We start from the raw sequence: 17,605 nt of genomic DNA on the forward strand, positions 1-17,605 counted from the left end.
GAGGTCACAATAAAGAGGGCTGCGGGCAGCATCTGAGCTGGGGTCAATGCCATTTCACCTTCCTGCTAGCAGGTGTGCAAAGTGCAAGAAGAGCTGAGGTGCCTGGGCATAATCACTCCCCCTGCCATCACCACACAGCCAGCAGCCTTGAAGGCATTTGTTCTGCCTCTGCTTGACCAAAACCCAAAACCCAACGGGAAGGGACGACTGGGGAGCGTGAAATGATGAGCACCCTGCAGTTTGAGGGGATGGAGACTGTCCAGAGAGGCAGCAAAGCCTCCTTTCTCTTAGACGTGGTGTCTTTTTCCAAGGGAGGAATGAAGGTAGGGCAGGATTCCCACAGACTGGCACCCCAATCTTTGCTCAGTCCCTTTTGGAAGAAACAAAACGGTCTTGACAAGAGGTGATGTTGGCACATGGAGTCACTATCCACTCTCCTGGGATGCTGAGACACACTGCTGACACGTGGGTGAACATGGACCAGACAACACGGACAACACAGACAGCTTTTTATTCCCAAGGGACACCGTGTCCAGAGGTCTGGATGAGGGCTGCGTGGTCCAGGTAACTCAGCCTCTCACCTCACCCTGTTTGCTGTCTATTTGGTCCCTCAGGAGTGAGAGCCTGGAGCTGCATAGGAGCTGCTCTTCCTTTGCAGGAGGGACAGGGCTTCCTCATCACCTGCAGAGCTGCATCCCTTATAAATAAAAAGCCAAGGGGATGGACACACAGAACACAGACAGAGACATGCCGAGGCAGCAAGAGCAGAGCACGAGACACAAGAGCTGAAAGCCTAGCACAGACTCACCTGGGCTCCGCAGGATAGTCCAGCGCTTCGGGACTTAGATGCGAGAAGAAAGGGGAGCATGCGATAAGCGCAGGACAGCAGAGGAGACCCTTCCCTCCCACCCCGCTCCAGGAGAGGGAACAGCTCAACAGCAACAGCTCTTCACTCTCCACGATGCCCAAGCTGAGGAAACCGCCCAGCATGAGCAGGAAGCCTCAAGGTTCTCAGGGTTGAGTTTCCTCGAGCCAGCAAGACACGTTTGCAAGTTATTGCTTAGCCAGGATAAACCTAATAATGCCAGAAAAACTGCAAAGCTCTCCTGGGTCAGGACTATCAGTGTTCCTGGGGTGGAAGGGCATCCCAGGACAGGAGACAGAGGGCAGCGCAGCCTGGGGAAGGCAGCGTTGGGTCCACAGCCCAGAGTGAGGACACTTTCCAGGGCCTCAGGCTGGTTCTTCAGGATGCTCCTGCCTCAGCCCCCAGCTGAATCCACACGTACGGCGTCTGAGTCAGCCCCGGGGCACTCGAGCAGCAGGGTGTGCATGGAGAAGGGGAAACCCAGGGCTCCAGCTGTCCTGCTGGCAGGGGCTACAGGCCCAGCATTACAATCAGCTCTAACTTGATGTATATATAAAAATGTACATTTAAAAGAAATGCATGGGCGTGTTGTGGCCAGCAGAGCCCAGAGAACCAATTGTCCTGCCCCAGGCACACCCTGGTGTCTGCCTGGAGGCAGAAGAAACTACTTTTTATGGGCAGCCCAATGGGTCCTTCAGCCCTGGCAGGGCTGGTGAGTGCTGCAGCCAAATCCCAGCAGAGAGATGTGCAGAGAAGCGCTAAGCTCCCTTGCAGGATGGGGCACGCATAGCTAAAATAGGCTGGCTGAGGCAGGGAGGAGGCTGGGGGTGGTAACCTTCCCTTTGCAGAGCATGGGGAGAGGCAGGACATGAAGACAGCAGATTTCTGCTCATCTGCAGGGATGTGGCTCACGTCTAAGCACATGTCCCTTCCTGCTGTAGGGTGCTGTCTAGCTTAGGAGGATGCTTAGCTCCTAGAAAGCCCATCAGAGCAACCCAGAGCTCCTCCCAGACTGAAGGTGCAGGTGATGGGCTCTGTTGGCTCCCCAGGTGTTGACATGCATGCATGCAACTCAGCCTCCTGAGCTTTTGTCCCACCCCAGCTTGCAGAAAATGAGGTGAAATGGGGATGTGACAGGCAGGTATCACTCAAACTCTCCCTGACACAGTGGGGAACAGAGCTATGTGAACCAGTGCTTCTTCTCTTCCACTCCTGCCACTCAGCAAGAGAGGCAGACAGCAAATCAAAGCTGTCAAGCCTGCTCTGGCGAAGAAGCCTTTCTCCCCATCCTCTAACCCCTGGCTGCACTGCATGCTGGAAGGGGTTCACACTCCTGACTGGGAACATCCTCCAAACACCTTGTCTGGCCTCCTCTCTACAGCAGCAACATCATGTGCTGGAAAAATCAAGGCAGGATTAGCTGCCTATGCTCCCATCGCCAATGTCTTTGGTGCCGATGGAAGAGGTTAAGGCACAGTAACTTTCTTCCTTTCTGCTAATTTGCTTAAACTAAGGCAAAGTTGCAGCTGGGACAAGGTCTGACTGCAGCGGAGCCAGGCAGTGCAGCTCTGGCTCCGGGAGAGCTGCAGTCAGTACCTGCATCCTCCTCATCCTCAACTGGGAATGCCTGCACGCAGCAGATCCCTGGGAACACGCCTGTATTCCTTCTCTTCCACCTCCCTGCGCTCCCTGGAGGGTGGGCTGGTGGTCAGGGTGGCAATGGGAGACGAGGTGGAGGGCAGATGCCTGTAGGGAGGAGCTGGGCAGCGGGGAGGACTGTACTTACGCGGGGATCTCATTGGTCAGGTGGCTTGAAAACAAAGAAACAAGGACATTGAGAAGAGAAAGACAGACAGACAGTGACAAACAACAGCTCAACACAGACATCCATCCTCTCTCCAGGCAGGGTGTTAGGGCAGCAGGGAATCTGAGGCAGATGGACTCAGCCTAATCCAACACTGTGAAGCTGGGAATTAACTAGAGGGACTGTAGATGCACAGTGCTGAGCCAGACTGCCATGGACCAAGAGTCTCCTCCAGGAGAAACATCCAGCCCAGAGGGTGAAGAGGACCTCAGGCAGCAGCTGCTCTGCTTATCTTGAGAGAGAAGCCCCAGGGACCAGTGCAGCCGCAGAGATCACAGGGTCCAAACACATTCCCCAGCCCACGGGGTCAGGGTCAAGCAGGCGCTGGAGAAGGCTGGCCAGGTCTCATCCCTGCTGGCAGAACCAACCCTACCTGCACAAGCAGCCACGGAGACGAAGGAGCTGGCAGCCAGGTGTGAATGAAACCCCAGGCAGAGCTACCTCTCTCCTCAGCTCACCCAGCCCAGAACCCATTCCTGAGCACACAGGCAAAGAAAGGCACAACCAGGAGCAGGGCACAGGCCACATCAACCATCTTCATCCGGCTTTATCCCACTCCAGACTACACTAACCCACACGCTGCAGAATGAGAGCATCCAGATCTGAACCTGGCCAGGCACTGCCTTCTGTAGCTTTAGAGGTCAGGGCTGGAAGCCCCCATGACCCCTGTTTGGCTTACCCCTCTCCAAGCACTGCACTTGGACTTCTTCAACCCCAGCTCTTCCTCCTGCTAACAGCCCTAAACTCCTTGTTTTGACCTCGGTTCGGCTCAGCAGCCAAATTACCTCTTCGTCACGGCATTGTGGTACTCCATGTACGTCCTACCATCAAAAGCAATGGCCTCCGCATCTCCAGCAGCCTTCTCAATGATCACTGGAGATGGGAAAAAGAAGAGCTATCAGGCAACGTAGCATGACCTGTCCATCCTTAGAGACTAAGGAAACCCCCCTTTATGCTGAGCATCAATAATAGGATGAAGGCATGCACAAACCTGCCATCCCTTGGGGCACATCAGCACTGTGGCACCATAAACAAGCCCCTGCAAAGGCTTCTTGGGGCTTTAGAGCCCATGAGTTTGGACCATCTCCCAGTTTTGCAGCCAACTGTCATGGAATCTGCAGCCTGGTTGGTTTTCTGGCTGAAGCTGGGGAAAAACCTGGGCTTGGTGATGGCCTAAGAGCTAATCTCAGGAGGGAGCAGGGAAGAAACCACGATCTGGAGACAGCTAGGCATTGCTCTGCCCTTCAGATGAATCTGCTACAGCACCAAACCATGTTTCCCAGCTCCAAGCTGCTTCAAGTGAGCACAGCAACGTAATATAGGATCAGAGTGCATGGACAGGAGGAGGTGACAGGGCTGGGTGTCACCCACGGGCAGCAGCGTTTGCCCTGCTGCATGCAGGACGACACCTGCATTTCATAGAATCATAGAATCACCAGGTTGGAAGAGACCCACTGGACCATTGAGTCCAACCATTCCTATCAAACACTAAACCATGTCCCTCAGCACCTCGTCCACCCGTCCCTTAAACACCTCCAGGGAAGGTGACTCAACCCCCTCCCTGGGCAGCCTGTTTCTGAGAATCTGAGAATTTCCACTGTCACATCTGGCTAGCGGGAGAAGGTCCATGTCCAGCCCTGCTCAGCAGTCTCACCTTTCTCACAGTGAGCCCCGGAAAAGCCCCTCTGGCAGGCACACTCGTAGCTCTCCAACCGGGGGCTGCAGGTGCCTCCGTTCTGGCACGGATTGGGTTTCTGGGTACAGGGGTGACCTCGGAACGGGGAGATCTCGATGGCGCTGCGGATGTTCTCCTCCTTCAGCACTGGCACCCCCTTGATGGAGATCTGGCAGGCGTAAACAGGAGGAAGCACAAGAATCAACCTTTACCACCCCACCTCTCTGCAGGGCTTGGGGGAGACAGAGCCCTGCAGCCTCAGGGGGAGGCAGGAACCCAGCCCCAAGGTCCACATGCTCCTGCAAGGCACCCTCGCCACCCATCACTGCCACTTTCCAACCCATGCACCCAGGGAGCCCCTCCCAGGCTCATCCTTGCTCTTCTCCAGCGATGCCCGTGGCACACGGCACATCTCCCAGCCCCTCACCCAGCCCCAGGATGCCAGGAAGGACCTTACCCTCTGCACAGCGCCATCAAAGCTGGTGGAGATGGCAGCAGCTCGAGCTAACTTGCTGAAATCGGGGGCTCCCCCCACGTAAAATGGTTCCTTCAGGTTCAGGAAGGTGTGAGGCACCTGGGGAGGAGATGGGAGAAGGTGAGATGGAAAAGATGTCAGGCTATCCCTAAGCTGCAGGCTGCGCACTCGGCCAAGCTCCGTGGGGACTCAAAGATGCTGCGAGCAGGGCAGCACTGGGGGAAAAACAGGCACCACTGCACAACCAGAAGCTGGGCTGGTGGGAAAGCAATCAACATCTGTCTGTACCCCATGTTCTCCCACTCCCTGCATCCTCCCTCAAGGCACGGGCTGTGTTCTGGGGCAGAGCTGGTGTGGGGGACATTCTCTGTGGTGGCTGGAGCAGGAGAACCCCTCAGAAATCACAGCAGGGACCCAGCACAGCCTCTACTGCAGGTCAGCGCTGCTCCAGGACAGGCAGGCAGGAGGTGGATTAGACAGGGATGGGCTCAGCATCCTCTCAGGACCAGGTCTCCACCTTCTCCTCCATTCTCTGTGCTGCTCCTGCCAGCCACCCTGCTCCAGCCCAGCCACCCCACACACCCTGAAAACCACATACTCTGTCTCTCTGACTGGCCACCAGAACCTCTAGCTGGCCACCAGCCACCGCACTGCTGGCTGAGCCACCGCTGAGCACAGCGAGCAGATGAGCTCCACGTATCTGGCACCAAACCAGACTGTGCAGAGGGTGCTAGGAGAAAGAGGCCTCCAGTGAACCTCCTCATGGCCAAGCTGCAAGGTCCTACCTGCCAGCAGGCACCCAAGGAGAAGACTTTCATGTGAATTTGACTTTGGAGAGATGCTGTTCTAACGCTCTTGGGTGCGGAGGCTGCTGGCTTTGAGTGGCCCCTAAACCCAAATAAACAAAGTCTCACCAGGACTAACATGTAAATGTGAACTCCTAGCAGGGGGTTTCAGCTCAAGTCCACCTGGCTACTGCAGTTCCCTTACAGCAAATGGCTAGAGAAGGTTCTCCTGCATCTCACGTGGCTGAGGTTGGAAGAGAAAGACCCCCTCCTTGCCACCACCCCACAGCTCCAACTGCACAGCCCAGCACGTCCCAGGTGAGTCTCCAGCCCCCAGGTTCTCCGGGCACACACCAGGAGCCACGTCCCGTCCTGGGACGGAGCCCGAGGCACAGCAGTTACATGAATCACTAGCTAATGCTTTGTGGAGTTAACACAAGGAACATGACCGGATTAATTGAAATGCTTCTGAAACAAAACATAACAACTGGCTGGAAATTAATGATGGGAGAGGAAACAAGGGTCTTCTAATCTACGGAGATCCTAAAACTGCTTGGTCACACGGGAAGGGGAGGGGGTGAAACACTGAGATCGGAATGGAAAACAAAAAAAGAACAACGTGCCGATGGCAGATGAGATGGAGGTGTGGTGGGTCATACTTATCTTTACCTTACGGGATTTCTGGGATCCAGACAGCAGGGGGTGGGGAAAATACAAATGATAATCAAAGGGAGAGAGAGAAAGAGAAAAGGGAGATCAGTGGGTAACATCATAACGTGCAGGGCTACAAGATCAAGGCTGCAATCAGTGCCTGGTGTAATCACAAAGGGGAAGGGGAGCTGCAGAAGGCAAAGGAGAGGCCATCGCCACCCTGGCAGCCAGGGGTAACCTTCACGTGGAGAGAAGCTTGAAAAGACAAGAGCAAGGGGAGGAAAAAACTCCCTTCTTTTGCAGGAATGTGATGGCCCTGGCCCAGGTTGCCCAGAGCAGGGGTGGCTGCCCCATCCCTGGAGGGGTTCAAGGCCAGGGTGGATGGGGCTTGGAGCCCCTGATCCAGAGGGTGGAAGAGCTGGAAGAGGTGTGCAGTTACAGTCCTGCTGCACTGCAATCAGGCCACAGAGCAGCTAAGAGGGGCAGGCAAGCTCTGCCTTGCAGCGCATCCCTTCCTCCCTGAGTCTTGCCCACTCTTCCACCCTTAAAGTCACACACCACAGGGATTAAAAGCCCACAGGCGGGGGAACTTAGCTCATTCCACACACAAGAGGAGCAGGACTAGAAGTCTAGAGAGCTCTCTCTGGCCTCTCAACTTACCGGCGACTCTCCCATGACCCTCTCGCCGTTGTTGATCCTCATTACCCCTTTGCGCCCATTCCTCTCCAACAAGACGCTCAGCCAGGTGTTGAGAGGAACTGGCTCTTTGCTCCTGAGAAGGGAGGAGAAGACACGCAGGTGAGAATTCTGCTGTCACCACCTGTAAAACACAGCGCTGGAAACCTCATTTGACCAGTTTGGGCTGCCCAGGCCACCACAACTTGATCAGCTTGGGCTGCCCCGGCTCACAGACAGCTTGGCATCAGCTTGGAGAAGAGGCACAAGCCCCGCAGAGGGACAGCCAACCAAGAACCTCCTTCCTACTTCCTTACGGGTTTTTGGGAAGCCACCACTGCCCCTTTCCAGCCACCCTGATGACCAGCTCCCCATCCACAGTCCTACCTGAGCACAGCTGCCCCTTTGCCCAGGTCGTATCGGTACTCCAGGTAGCCGTCGTGTAGAGCCAGAGAGACAAAGTCCCCTTTGCCATCCGTCTTCTGCCCGTTGTAGAAGATCATTCCGCTGGGATTCTTGGCCAGGAACACAACTTCCATGGACATTTTGTCCCTGAGGAGAGAAGGATTATGGATACCCTCCAATCCAGCTGCCCACATGCTCCATTCCTCCAATCCTACGTGCTGAGCTCTTGGAAGACCTGGGATGACGGGTACGGCAGAGAGATCCCACCCCTTCAAGGCACCCTTGCCAGGCACAAGATCCACCTGCCAGGTATAGGATGCCACTCCATGGTGCTGTTTCACCCAGCCCATTGAACACCAAGCCCCTGCAGAACGTTGCAGGCTCAGTCTGGCTGCAGGGATTCTGGCAGTGCCGGTCCCTCTGGAGAAAACCTCCAAAAGACCCCTAGGGAGGTCCAGCACGGGAAAAGCGAGGCTCAGAGTGTGCTCTCTCTCTCGTACATCAGCCCCTCTCCCATGCCCTGGTACTTACTGCAGGTCAGGAACGAAGGTCTGCAGCCCATTCAGCTCCAGGTAGGAGAAGCCGTTGAACTCCGGGAGGAAGGGCATGGTGTGGTCCTGCTCTGTCACTGGGCACAAACGAGGGAAGGGTGAGGAAGAGGAGGCAGAGCAGCTTCAGCCAGTGCCCCAGAGCCACAGCAGGCTGGGAAAATCAGCACCTTCAGTTCCACCCCCTTCCCCAGACCCGCTCCTCTGCCAGCTCCCGTCCCACCTAGCTCGCAGAAGTCTCCTTCCCGGCCCATGGGACAGGCACACAAGGCACCTCCCTCTGGCAGCACCAGGCAGGTGGCAGAGACGTGGCAGGGCGTAGGGTCGCAGGGATTCCTCTCATCAGCACACGTTGGACCTGCGGCAGAAAAAGCAGCCTCGTCAACATCTTAAATGTTTAACAGCCACTATTTGGCTGGAGACAAACATCTCTGACGGCTCTTCTCTCAGGCTGGGTTCCCGTGACCCAAGAAATCCCCCACAGTGGACCTTGCAAATTGCCTGATCTAGTGGGAGGTGTCCCTGCCCAGGGCAGGGGGCTGGAATTAAATGGTCTTTGAAGTCCTTTCCAACCCAAACCGTTCTACGGTTCTGTGATTACACCCCTGAAATGCAAGGGGAGATTCTTTTGTGCGCAAGGACAGACAGATCCTGACCCTTGTGTGCACACGAACAGCATTTGTCGACTTCACTGGATGCAGCTTCATCAAACATCTCTCCCTCTAACCCATTCCTGACACTCCACCCCACATCCCTTCTCCCTGTAGCTTCTAACATGAGCCCCAGGGGCTTTGTGGTCCCTCCGAGCCAGCCAGTGGGATTAGAAGCCCCCTTCCCGTACCGGTGTAGGTGTGGAGACACTCGCAGTGGAACATCTCTGCCTCCTTGACGTGGCAGATGCCACCATGGTGACATGGGTTGGGGTGACAGGGGTCGTTGCCGCACTCGCCCACCCCGCTGCCGTACAGCACGTCGCTGCCTTTCTCCCGCAGGTCGTACATCTGGTTGTTCACATCCAGGAGGCGGATGCAGCCCTTCAGGCCAGTTGTAGCAGCAGTACGATCTGCCACCCTGAGGGGACAAAAGACAAAATAAGCAGGGAGGTTGCCCCCAAGGATGAAAATGCAGAGGTTCTCCAAGCATCTGTGCCAGGTTGTGCTCCTCAGCTGGGTTTTAAGAGCCTACCCAGGTGCAGAGAAGCACAAAAGAACCACCCAGCCACCATGGATGCTCCATTGGCTGAGTCCAAAGGCATGAGGTTTAACAAGGCCAGGTGTTGGGTCCTGCACTTGGGGCACAACAACCCTGGGCAGCTCCAGACTAGGAGAAGTCTGGCTGGAAAGCTGCCTGAAGGAGAAGGACCTGGGGGGGTTGGTTGACAGTGACTGAACAGGAGCCAGCAGGGGCCCAGGGGGCCAAGAAGGCCAATGGCATCTTGGCTTGGATCAGAAACGGCGTAGCCAGCAGGGCCAGGGAGGTTCTTCTCCCTCTGGACTCGGCACTGGTGAGACCACTCCTTGAATCCTGGGGTCAGTTCTGGGCCCCTCACCACAAGAAGGATGTTGAGGCTCTGGAGCGAGTCCAGAGAAGAGCAACAAAGCTGGTGAGGGGGCTGGAGAACAAGAGGAGCGGCTGAGAGAGCTGGGGGTGTTTAGCCTGGAGAAGAGGAGGCTGAGGGGAGACCTCATTGCTCTCTCCAACTCCCTGAAAAGAGGTTGTGGAGAGGAGGGAGCTGGGCTCTTCTCCCAAGTGACAGGGGACAGGACAAGAGGTAATGGCCTCAAGCTTCACCAGGGGAGGTTCAGGCTGGACATTAGGAAAAAATATTTCACAGAAAGGGTCATTGGGCACTGGCAGAGGCTGCCCAGGGAGGTGGTTGAGTCACCTTCCCTGGAGGGGTTTAAGGGACGGGTGGATGAGGTGCTGAGGGACATGGTTTAGTGTTTGATAGGAATGGTTGGACTCGATGATCCGGTGGGTCTCTTGCAACCTGGTGATTCTATGATCCTCAGCAGATGCTGCAGCATCCTCAGCAGCAGTGCAGCACCCTCACTTACACAGCCATTTGGTCCTCCGGTGCTCCACCGATGAACAGGTCCGTGTCCAGGTTGAGCCCATCGGTGCCCGTGGGGCTTTCTCCGCTGACGTGGGGCTCCCCGTCGACAGACAACATGCCACTGCGCCGGTTGCGGTTCACCACCAGCTGGTGCCACTTGCCAGGCTCCACACGGACCTTGCTGGTGATGATGCCTGTGCCGGAGCCCGTGTTAAACCTGGAGCAGAAGACACGGAGATCTGTGTTTGAAGCCCCCCCCTGCAAAAAGGTGACATCTGCACCACGGCACAGGGGTTGCAGCATCCCAGGGAGAAGCTGGGAACACTTGGGGTCCCCCTTCTCTCCCCATCTTCGGACCAGGCTGCACTTGGAGCACACAGCATCGAGATTGAGAATTCAACTGGACTTTGCAATCCGTAGAGATCTGCCTTCCACCTCACCTCATTCCAAAACTACACCTTTGGCTTTTGGAATTGGAAATACCATTTCAGCACAAACTTCTGGGGCCCTGCATTTCTTTTCCCAAAGGAAAAACAGTGCCAAAAAAAGACCTCTCAAAAAAATCAGCCTCCCACACCTTCTAGCTTTTCAAAACTCACCCTGAAATAAGGGAATTAAATTCATTGAAAAGTCACCTTAGACAGGACAAGAGGAAATGGCCTCAGGCTCCACCAGGGGAGGTTTAGGCTGAACATTAGGAAAAAATTTTTCACAGAAAGGGTCATTGGGCACTGGAACAGGCTGCCCAGGGAGGGGCTTGAGTCACCTTCCCTGGAGGGGTTTAAGGGATGGGTGGACGAGGTGCTGAGGGACATGGGTTAGTGTTTGATAGGAATGGTTGGACTCGATGATCCAGTGGGTCTCTTCCAACCTGGTGATTCCATGATTCTTGTTGCACCAGGAAAAAAATCTCCTTTTCTTCCCCATTTGATTCCCATTCTTAGCCGAGCATCCTCCTGGTGCTCTGCAAGGGCTGTTCCTTGCTCCACCTGCTCCACGCCACCCAGGACTGAGCACCCACCTGAGCTCCACGAAGCCGCCGACCAGCGCCAGGGAGATGAAGTCCTTGCCGCGGTTCTGCCCGTTGTAGAGGAGCAGCCCACTCAGCTCCACGGTCCTGAACTCCATGGCGATGCGCACGGTGTGATACGCCTTCATCATCTTGAAGGCCAGGTAGGACTTGCCACCAAAGCTGGGGATGAAGTACCTGATAGCTGGAAAAAGATCAGGGAGCGAGGGTAGAGAATAGAAGAAAGGATGAAGCAGAGGAAAGAACAGAGAGCAAATAAAGGCCTGACATGAGCCTGTGAACACTTTTCTACCTGTACAAGCAAAGAGAGCTCTGGTGAAGTGGCAGAAAAAAGCTCGCTCTCTCCTCTGGGCCCCACGCTCCTGTGCAACCATCCTCTATCACCTCCTACCAGACACTCGTATTGGTGGCAACCAACTCCTGTCATGATGTCATGTCCCCAGAGATGCTCACAGGCTTTAGAGATCTGTGGTATTGCTCCCTCTGTGCTTCAGTGGTGTCCCAGACCCCCAGGTAAGGACCAGTGCTTTGGTCCTTTCCAAGCTCTCCCATCCCCTGTGCTCTCAGCTGCGCTCTGCTGCTCACACAGCTCATCCTAACTCAACTTCCTTCCTCGCAGATAATTTTTATCTGACCTGCCAGAATCCCATGACGGATCTACGTTCATCACTCCAGGCTTTTATTTATTGCAGCTGAGATTTTCCAAGGGATCTGGAAGGCTAAGCGTTATTAAAAGCCCAGGGTTGGACACCCACATCCAGTAACAGCTTTGAACGCTCCAGCTTATTGCTTTAGGGACAAATCTTTTCAGGAATAAGCACTCACAATGACCCAAAGCCCCCGGCGAGACACCAAAGTGCCAGTGGGAGCTCACAGTAAATAACAGCAGCTCTGGTTAAGCACGCTGCCCGTCTGCAGCTTTGAGTGCTGGAGAATAGAACCTGAATTAGCAGCTCACATCTCCTCGTGCGGCAGCTAGGACCCGTCTCTCTGTTACGCTAACCAGGATTCACCAGCTGCAGGAGCCGCAAGTGACTTAACGCCACGAGCGGAGATAAAAAAGCAGCAGCTCACAATCCCTGTGCTCCAGGGCACCGAAGTGCAGCCAGGAAGAAACTGCTCCTGGCACCTTGTGCACCTCTTACCATGCACAGTGCACGTACAAACTGTTCTTAGCAGAGTTAAGAAAGCTGGTTAAATTCACAGAATCAGAGAATCGTTTGGTTTGAAAAGATCTTTGAGATGGAGTCCGACAGTATCTGCCCACTACTAAACCATCTCATATGCCCATCTCTTCAACACCTTCAGGGATGGGGACTCAACCACTTCCCTGGGCAGCTGTTCCAGTGCCCAAGAAACCTTTTGGTGAAGAGTTTCTTCCTAATATCCAATCTAAACCTGCCCTGGTGCAACTTGAGGCCATTTCCATCACTTGTTACTTGGGAGAAGAGACCAACACCCACCTCTCCACACTCCTTTCAGACAGTTGTGGTCAGTGATGACTCCTCAGCCTCCTTTTCTCTAGGCTAAACAACCCCAGTTCCCTCAGCTGCTCCTCATAAGACTTGTTCTCCATTCCCTTGACCCCTGCATTGTCTGGTGTGGTGGCAACTCTAGTTACGGGGCTGGGTTTGCGTGTATCCTGCATCTCTCCATCACTGCATTCCACAGACACAGACAGAGACCAGAGGAACATACGTTTCTCACAGACGGCTCCTCCTTTGCCTGCTGGGCAGCTGCAGGTGAACTCCTTCCCATCATCCTCGCAGGTGCCACCGTGCAGGCAGGGGTGAGAGTCGCAGGGTCGCGAGGGTTTCTTGGTGGTGGAGGGCTGGCGCGTGGGCTTCCGCCGCATGGTGGCAGGGAGGGTGGAAGCGGGTCTCCTGGTGCTTGCAGCTCCTGCCGTCTTGCTGCTGGGTCGCCCCGCAGCGTCTGGCCGCAGGACGTGGGCTGTGGGGGCAGCAGCGGCCGTCGTGTACCTCCTCGTAGTGGCAGGAGCCATGGTGGTGGCCGTGGTGGTGGTCACAGTGGTGGTGAAGAGCCTGGGGATCCAGTCTGAAACACAGAAAATGCAGCTGGAGCCTGGTGCTTTGCAACCCTCTCTGCAGGCAGGGGAAGTTTCTCAGGCTTTTGGGGTGAGGTGGCAACAGAGAGGCTCTCACACTCCCTCAGGAGTGCCAGGAAAGGCTCATTTTCCATCAATGTGGACACTGTCACCTCACCATGGTGCAGAACTGCCACTTATCATGTGCTGTGGAAGACAGCAGCGATGTTACCTCAGCTTGTGGCCTTCCTGAGTTGAGAACAAGCCCAGGCACATGGATTAACCTCAGAGCCCTGGCTCTGGAGGGCACTGTCTGGGGAAGCATTTCATGGGTTACTGCTACAGCCCCAGCAAGACCAGAGGAGCCTGCCTGCCCATTTGAAAGCCTAAACCAGGAGAAGAGGACTGATTCCAGAGCGAGGGAACTCACCAAAGTCCATGAATTTTACATGCTCCTGCTGGGGCTTCTTCACCAGGATGGTCTTCTTCTTGGATGCTTTGATCTGCTTCAATAGGGCCCCTTGGACATCAGCTGCCGTGTAGGACGTGGCTGATCGTAGCCGAAGGGGGGAAAGGAGAAAGGCAGGAGTTGAAGATGCAGCCCTACCTAGAAGTTTCCCTCTCCTGACCTCCCCATGCTACATCCACATCATTCCTTTCCCTAGCAAAATGCTTCCAGCCTTCCAGCCACCAGCTCAGGGTGCACCTCCTCCCAGCTCTTCTTGTAGCATCTGTTGATTTTGCTGGACACAGACATATCTGTGGCAAATCTTAATGAGGTTCTTCCATGCTCCTTGTCCCATGCATGTTCCTCGGGCTGGCAGCCCCTCTGGGAATGCCTCCTCCTTCCTCAGGCAGTGAATCAGCACTGAGCAGACTCTTACCTGGGTCAAAGTGGGACTCCACAATGACACGGACAGCACTGCTCTGCCCCAGGTCTCGAACACGGATGCTCCTGAAATCCTTCTTAACGTCAGAACTGCGGAACAGCTCATCCAGCTAAGATAGTCAGAGGGGAGAAAGGGAAGATACAGGAACTGATTAATGGGGAGATCCTAGGGCACAGGTCCTTTCAGTAGAAGACCTCGAGTTCCGTGACTCTCCTTGGTTTCACCCTACAGGGCTTTGCATCCAAACCTTTGCAAGACATCCCTCTGACCCATGCAGAGAACAAGATTTCTTGTGTAAGGTGATAATTTCACATGGTCCCTAATTCTTCAAAGGCAACAACTGGATGCACAAAGTGGGGAAAATGAGTTATTCCCATCGTCCCGACGGAGAGGAGAAAAACAGAGCCAGACCAGAGACATCTTGCAGTTCATACAGGGATTTTCTATTGTGTGGCACCTAAGCCTTAATGATCTCTTCTAAAGCTGTGTAAACCTGCTTAGGTACTTTGGGAAATCTCACCAAGCGCTGTTCTGCATCTTTAAGTACTTGATTGCTTTTTAAAACTTGGCTCTCAGACATGGCAGGATTTGTCTGAAGTCACATGAAGGAGACCATGAGAGTCCAAGGCTTACAGCAAGCCAAGACTTTAACACCCTTGTACCTATCTGTCCAGCCCGGTCACCATAAGTAGAGGCCACCACGGCCTTCATTTGGCTACACGGCAAAGATGACGAACATCGCTGGTCCCCTAGTAGAGTCTCCCCCTATAAATTCAGCCGTAGTCATCTCAGAGGGAAAAAGGAGCACATGGTCATGGCAGGAACTCAGCCGAGCCACCCATGTCCTCCAAGACAGACGGCCTCTACCGCATTTTCATTTCCCCCAGCCTGGGAAAGCAGAAACCAGCAAAGCCTCTTGCTTCCCCAGGGCACGGAGAATGGATGAACCAGTGAATGGAGCTTTTGTGGGCATGTTTGCACCCTCAAATAGAAACCATTGTTGCATTGGGAAATACAGCTACTGTGATGCAGAGCTGCAGGAACCATATGGTCCGCATGCCAAGCGCCCATCTGCTTACAGGACTGTACTGAGGGTTTGCCAGCTTTCAAGTGCAGCTTGGAACCAGCTCTAAATACGCTAATCTCCTTGCAAAGATGCTTTGTATTTGCCGTGCCGTGCTGCAGGCTACAGTAGAACATCGCTACTCCGCCCAGCGCTTCCTTGGCATCCCCATACACCCACACATCGCCACGCAAAGCCCGTTTGCCCCACGAGCTGGCAATGCAGAGAGTTTATTCTTAAAGGTGAGTGATTTTACACAAGCAGTTTCTCAAGCTGTGTAGCTGAACTGGAGAGGCAAAGGGGTTTTGGACACGTTTTTGTCTAAGGGCTTTTCGTGGAGGTAGGACACTGGGACATACAGGGTGTTAAGGCAGTACCTCTCGTCTAAATAGTCAAAAATGGATAAAAAAAGCACATAAAGGATGGAACCCATTGCCACAGCACATGGTAGAGGCTAATAATGCACATAGATTAAAAAGACATTGGATAAATGCACAGAAGGTACGTCTTTGATAGAATTGGTGCATCATCTCCGTACGCTCTTAAGTGACCCCCTCATGAAAGTGTCAGTCATGGTGATAAGTCATGTTCACTCCCAACTTCTGTAGCTTAATCCCATCTCAAATAACCAACCCAACATGGAGCAACGCTCCTCCAAGGCACTCAACACATTTTGAAGGTAGGTCTCCATGCTCCCATTTGATAGACAGCAATGACAGATCAGAACCTCCCTAGAAGGCGTGATGATAGAAAGAGGCCAGGAGAACTCTAGCCAGACCCTAGATCCAGCGCAAAGGACTCACCGCACTCTCAATGCTCCTGGCCGTCTCCCCAAAGAGCTCTGACTTGGGGTCAGCCATCTCAGGCGTGTAGAACAGCTCCTGGCCTTCCACCTCCTCCAAGATGAGGACTCCTTGGAAGACTTTGGTAGCTACGGGAGGGAGGGCAAACAAGACAAACGCGTTTAGTTGGCTTGTGGGGAGGGGACGGGCGTGTGGCTGACAGCGTTCGAGTCCCTGGGGGGGAAAGGGTGATGGGAGTGTGCGGGTAGTGCCAGTGTTGGGGTTAGTCGGGATGGGTCTGGGGGAGCGCCATGGAGGATTAGTATCAAGGAGGGTGCTGGAGCAGATGGCAAAGACCAGGCTGGAGATGGCAGCTTTTACCATACGGTTTCCTCTGAGCTCCGGCCCGGGTTGCAGCCCCCCTGCACCGGCTGAGTAACAAGAGAAAGACGTTAGCCAGAGCAGCACATAGTCAATACAGCAGGATCAGACAGGTGCATGCAAACGGGGCAGAGGAGGGTGAAACGTGGACCCTGGGCGAGGAGAAGACCTGTGCTGGGAAAGGGAAGCAGAGATCTTGCTAAGCTAGAGGCTATGGCCAGCTCTGCAAAACCAGATTGAACCTGCAACGGGAACCCAAGGTGTGGTTCCTTTCCAGGGGAAGAGAAGCAGCTACAGAGAGATCCCCGCTGTGGTAACCACAGGGGAGGTTCTCAGCAGCTGTTCTGTTGTGGGTTAAAAGGGGAATGGGATGTCCAGAGGAAAAGGGGATGTCCTGCTCGAAACCCCAAGGAAGGACAGTTAAGAAGAACCTCAGTGAGGAAACACCTGGGAGATGGCCACAAAGCAAAAATTAGAGTAACGAGGATGTACAGGCCAATGATCTGACTGAGCCCTGGTGGCTCTGCGTTTCCTCAACGTGGACACTGTGAAGGACTGTGCGTGGGCAAGACAGATCCTGCCCAGGTCATGAGAGCAGCGTGCACCCCTGGGAACCACAGTGAGAAACAGGAGAGCTCAGATGCCCCTGGAACCCCAGGGACCCTGGGGTTACAGTCCAGGTCAGCCCAGGTCCTTTTATAGCTGTCAGTGTAGATAAATGGGAATCCAAACAATTCCATCCTCCTGCCAGTTGTGAGGTCTGGGCAAAAAAAAACTGGTCGAAGTTTTAAGGCTGCAGCAGTCAAGGAAGAAAGTGGTCATCTAAGTGATGAAAACTGCAGTGCCCTGGCTCGCCGTGCGAAGAGCGGCGCCTACCCAGCTCTGGGACTGTGGTAGGCTCCAAATGTCCCCAAGAACACCCTCTCAGGGACGCGCCAGCCCCAGGCTGGACACAGGGAGGCACACACTGCTCTGCTCTCCCCGCTGGGCAGCTCTCAGTAGCATCTCTGCCCCTCCAGCTCCCTGCAGGAGCTCAGTCGGAGTCCTGATCAGAGCCCAGCCCTGAAAACAAACTCACCCGGACAGTTGCTGCCTTCAGCATCAGCAGCCGCAGTCTTGCCATCAGAGCAGCATCCCAGTGGGGTGTTGTAACACGTCGCCCTCTCGATGGCTGGGGTGGAAGTTACTTGGCTCTCCTCCACCTCCTCTTCCCCTGTAGGGCATTAAGATAGCATTCACCAGCAGGAGGTATAGAACAGAATCACAGAAGGTTGGAAAAGACTTTTAAGACCATCAAGCTCAACCCTTAACCTAACACTGCCAAGTTCACCTCTAAACCACATCCCCAAGCACCACAACCCCAGTTCCCTCAGCCCCTCCTCATAACACTTGTTCTCCAGATCCTTGACCAGCTTC

The 17,605-nt window shown here is 54.5% G+C and overlaps 1 protein-coding gene across 3 annotated transcripts in view; it reads right to left on the bottom strand.

Annotated features, from left to right (window-relative positions):
- AGRN (agrin) overlaps positions 1–17,605 on the bottom strand; it is a 122,054-nt gene that overhangs the window by 6,382 nt on the left and 98,067 nt on the right. For 2 of the 3 annotated variants that reach the window (XM_069874668.1, XM_069874667.1), the window contains 16 exons: positions 17,268–17,402; positions 15,830–15,957; positions 13,958–14,072; positions 13,504–13,623; positions 12,728–13,084; positions 11,021–11,213; positions 10,001–10,216; positions 8,785–9,014; positions 8,167–8,301; positions 7,927–8,023; positions 7,378–7,542; positions 6,976–7,087; positions 6,334–6,345; positions 4,862–4,978; positions 4,384–4,573; positions 3,515–3,602 (listed from right to left, as the gene is read on the bottom strand). In XM_069874668.1, coding sequence (XP_069730769.1) covers positions 3,515–3,602; positions 4,384–4,573; positions 4,862–4,978; positions 6,334–6,345; positions 6,976–7,087; positions 7,378–7,542; positions 7,927–8,023; positions 8,167–8,301; positions 8,785–9,014; positions 10,001–10,216; positions 11,021–11,213; positions 12,728–13,084; positions 13,504–13,623; positions 13,958–14,072; positions 15,830–15,957; positions 17,268–17,402 — 2,410 coding nt within the window. The remainder of the gene's footprint in view (positions 1–3,514; positions 3,603–4,383; positions 4,574–4,861; positions 4,979–6,333; positions 6,346–6,975; positions 7,088–7,377; positions 7,543–7,926; positions 8,024–8,166; positions 8,302–8,784; positions 9,015–10,000; positions 10,217–11,020; positions 11,214–12,727; positions 13,085–13,503; positions 13,624–13,957; positions 14,073–15,829; positions 15,958–17,267; positions 17,403–17,605) is intronic. The other variant, XM_069874665.1, reaches the window with a different exon arrangement.

Source organism: Phaenicophaeus curvirostris, chromosome 22 (genome assembly GCF_032191515.1).
Source record: "Phaenicophaeus curvirostris isolate KB17595 chromosome 22, BPBGC_Pcur_1.0, whole genome shotgun sequence".
Lineage (NCBI taxonomy): Eukaryota > Metazoa > Chordata > Aves > Cuculiformes > Cuculidae > Phaenicophaeus > Phaenicophaeus curvirostris.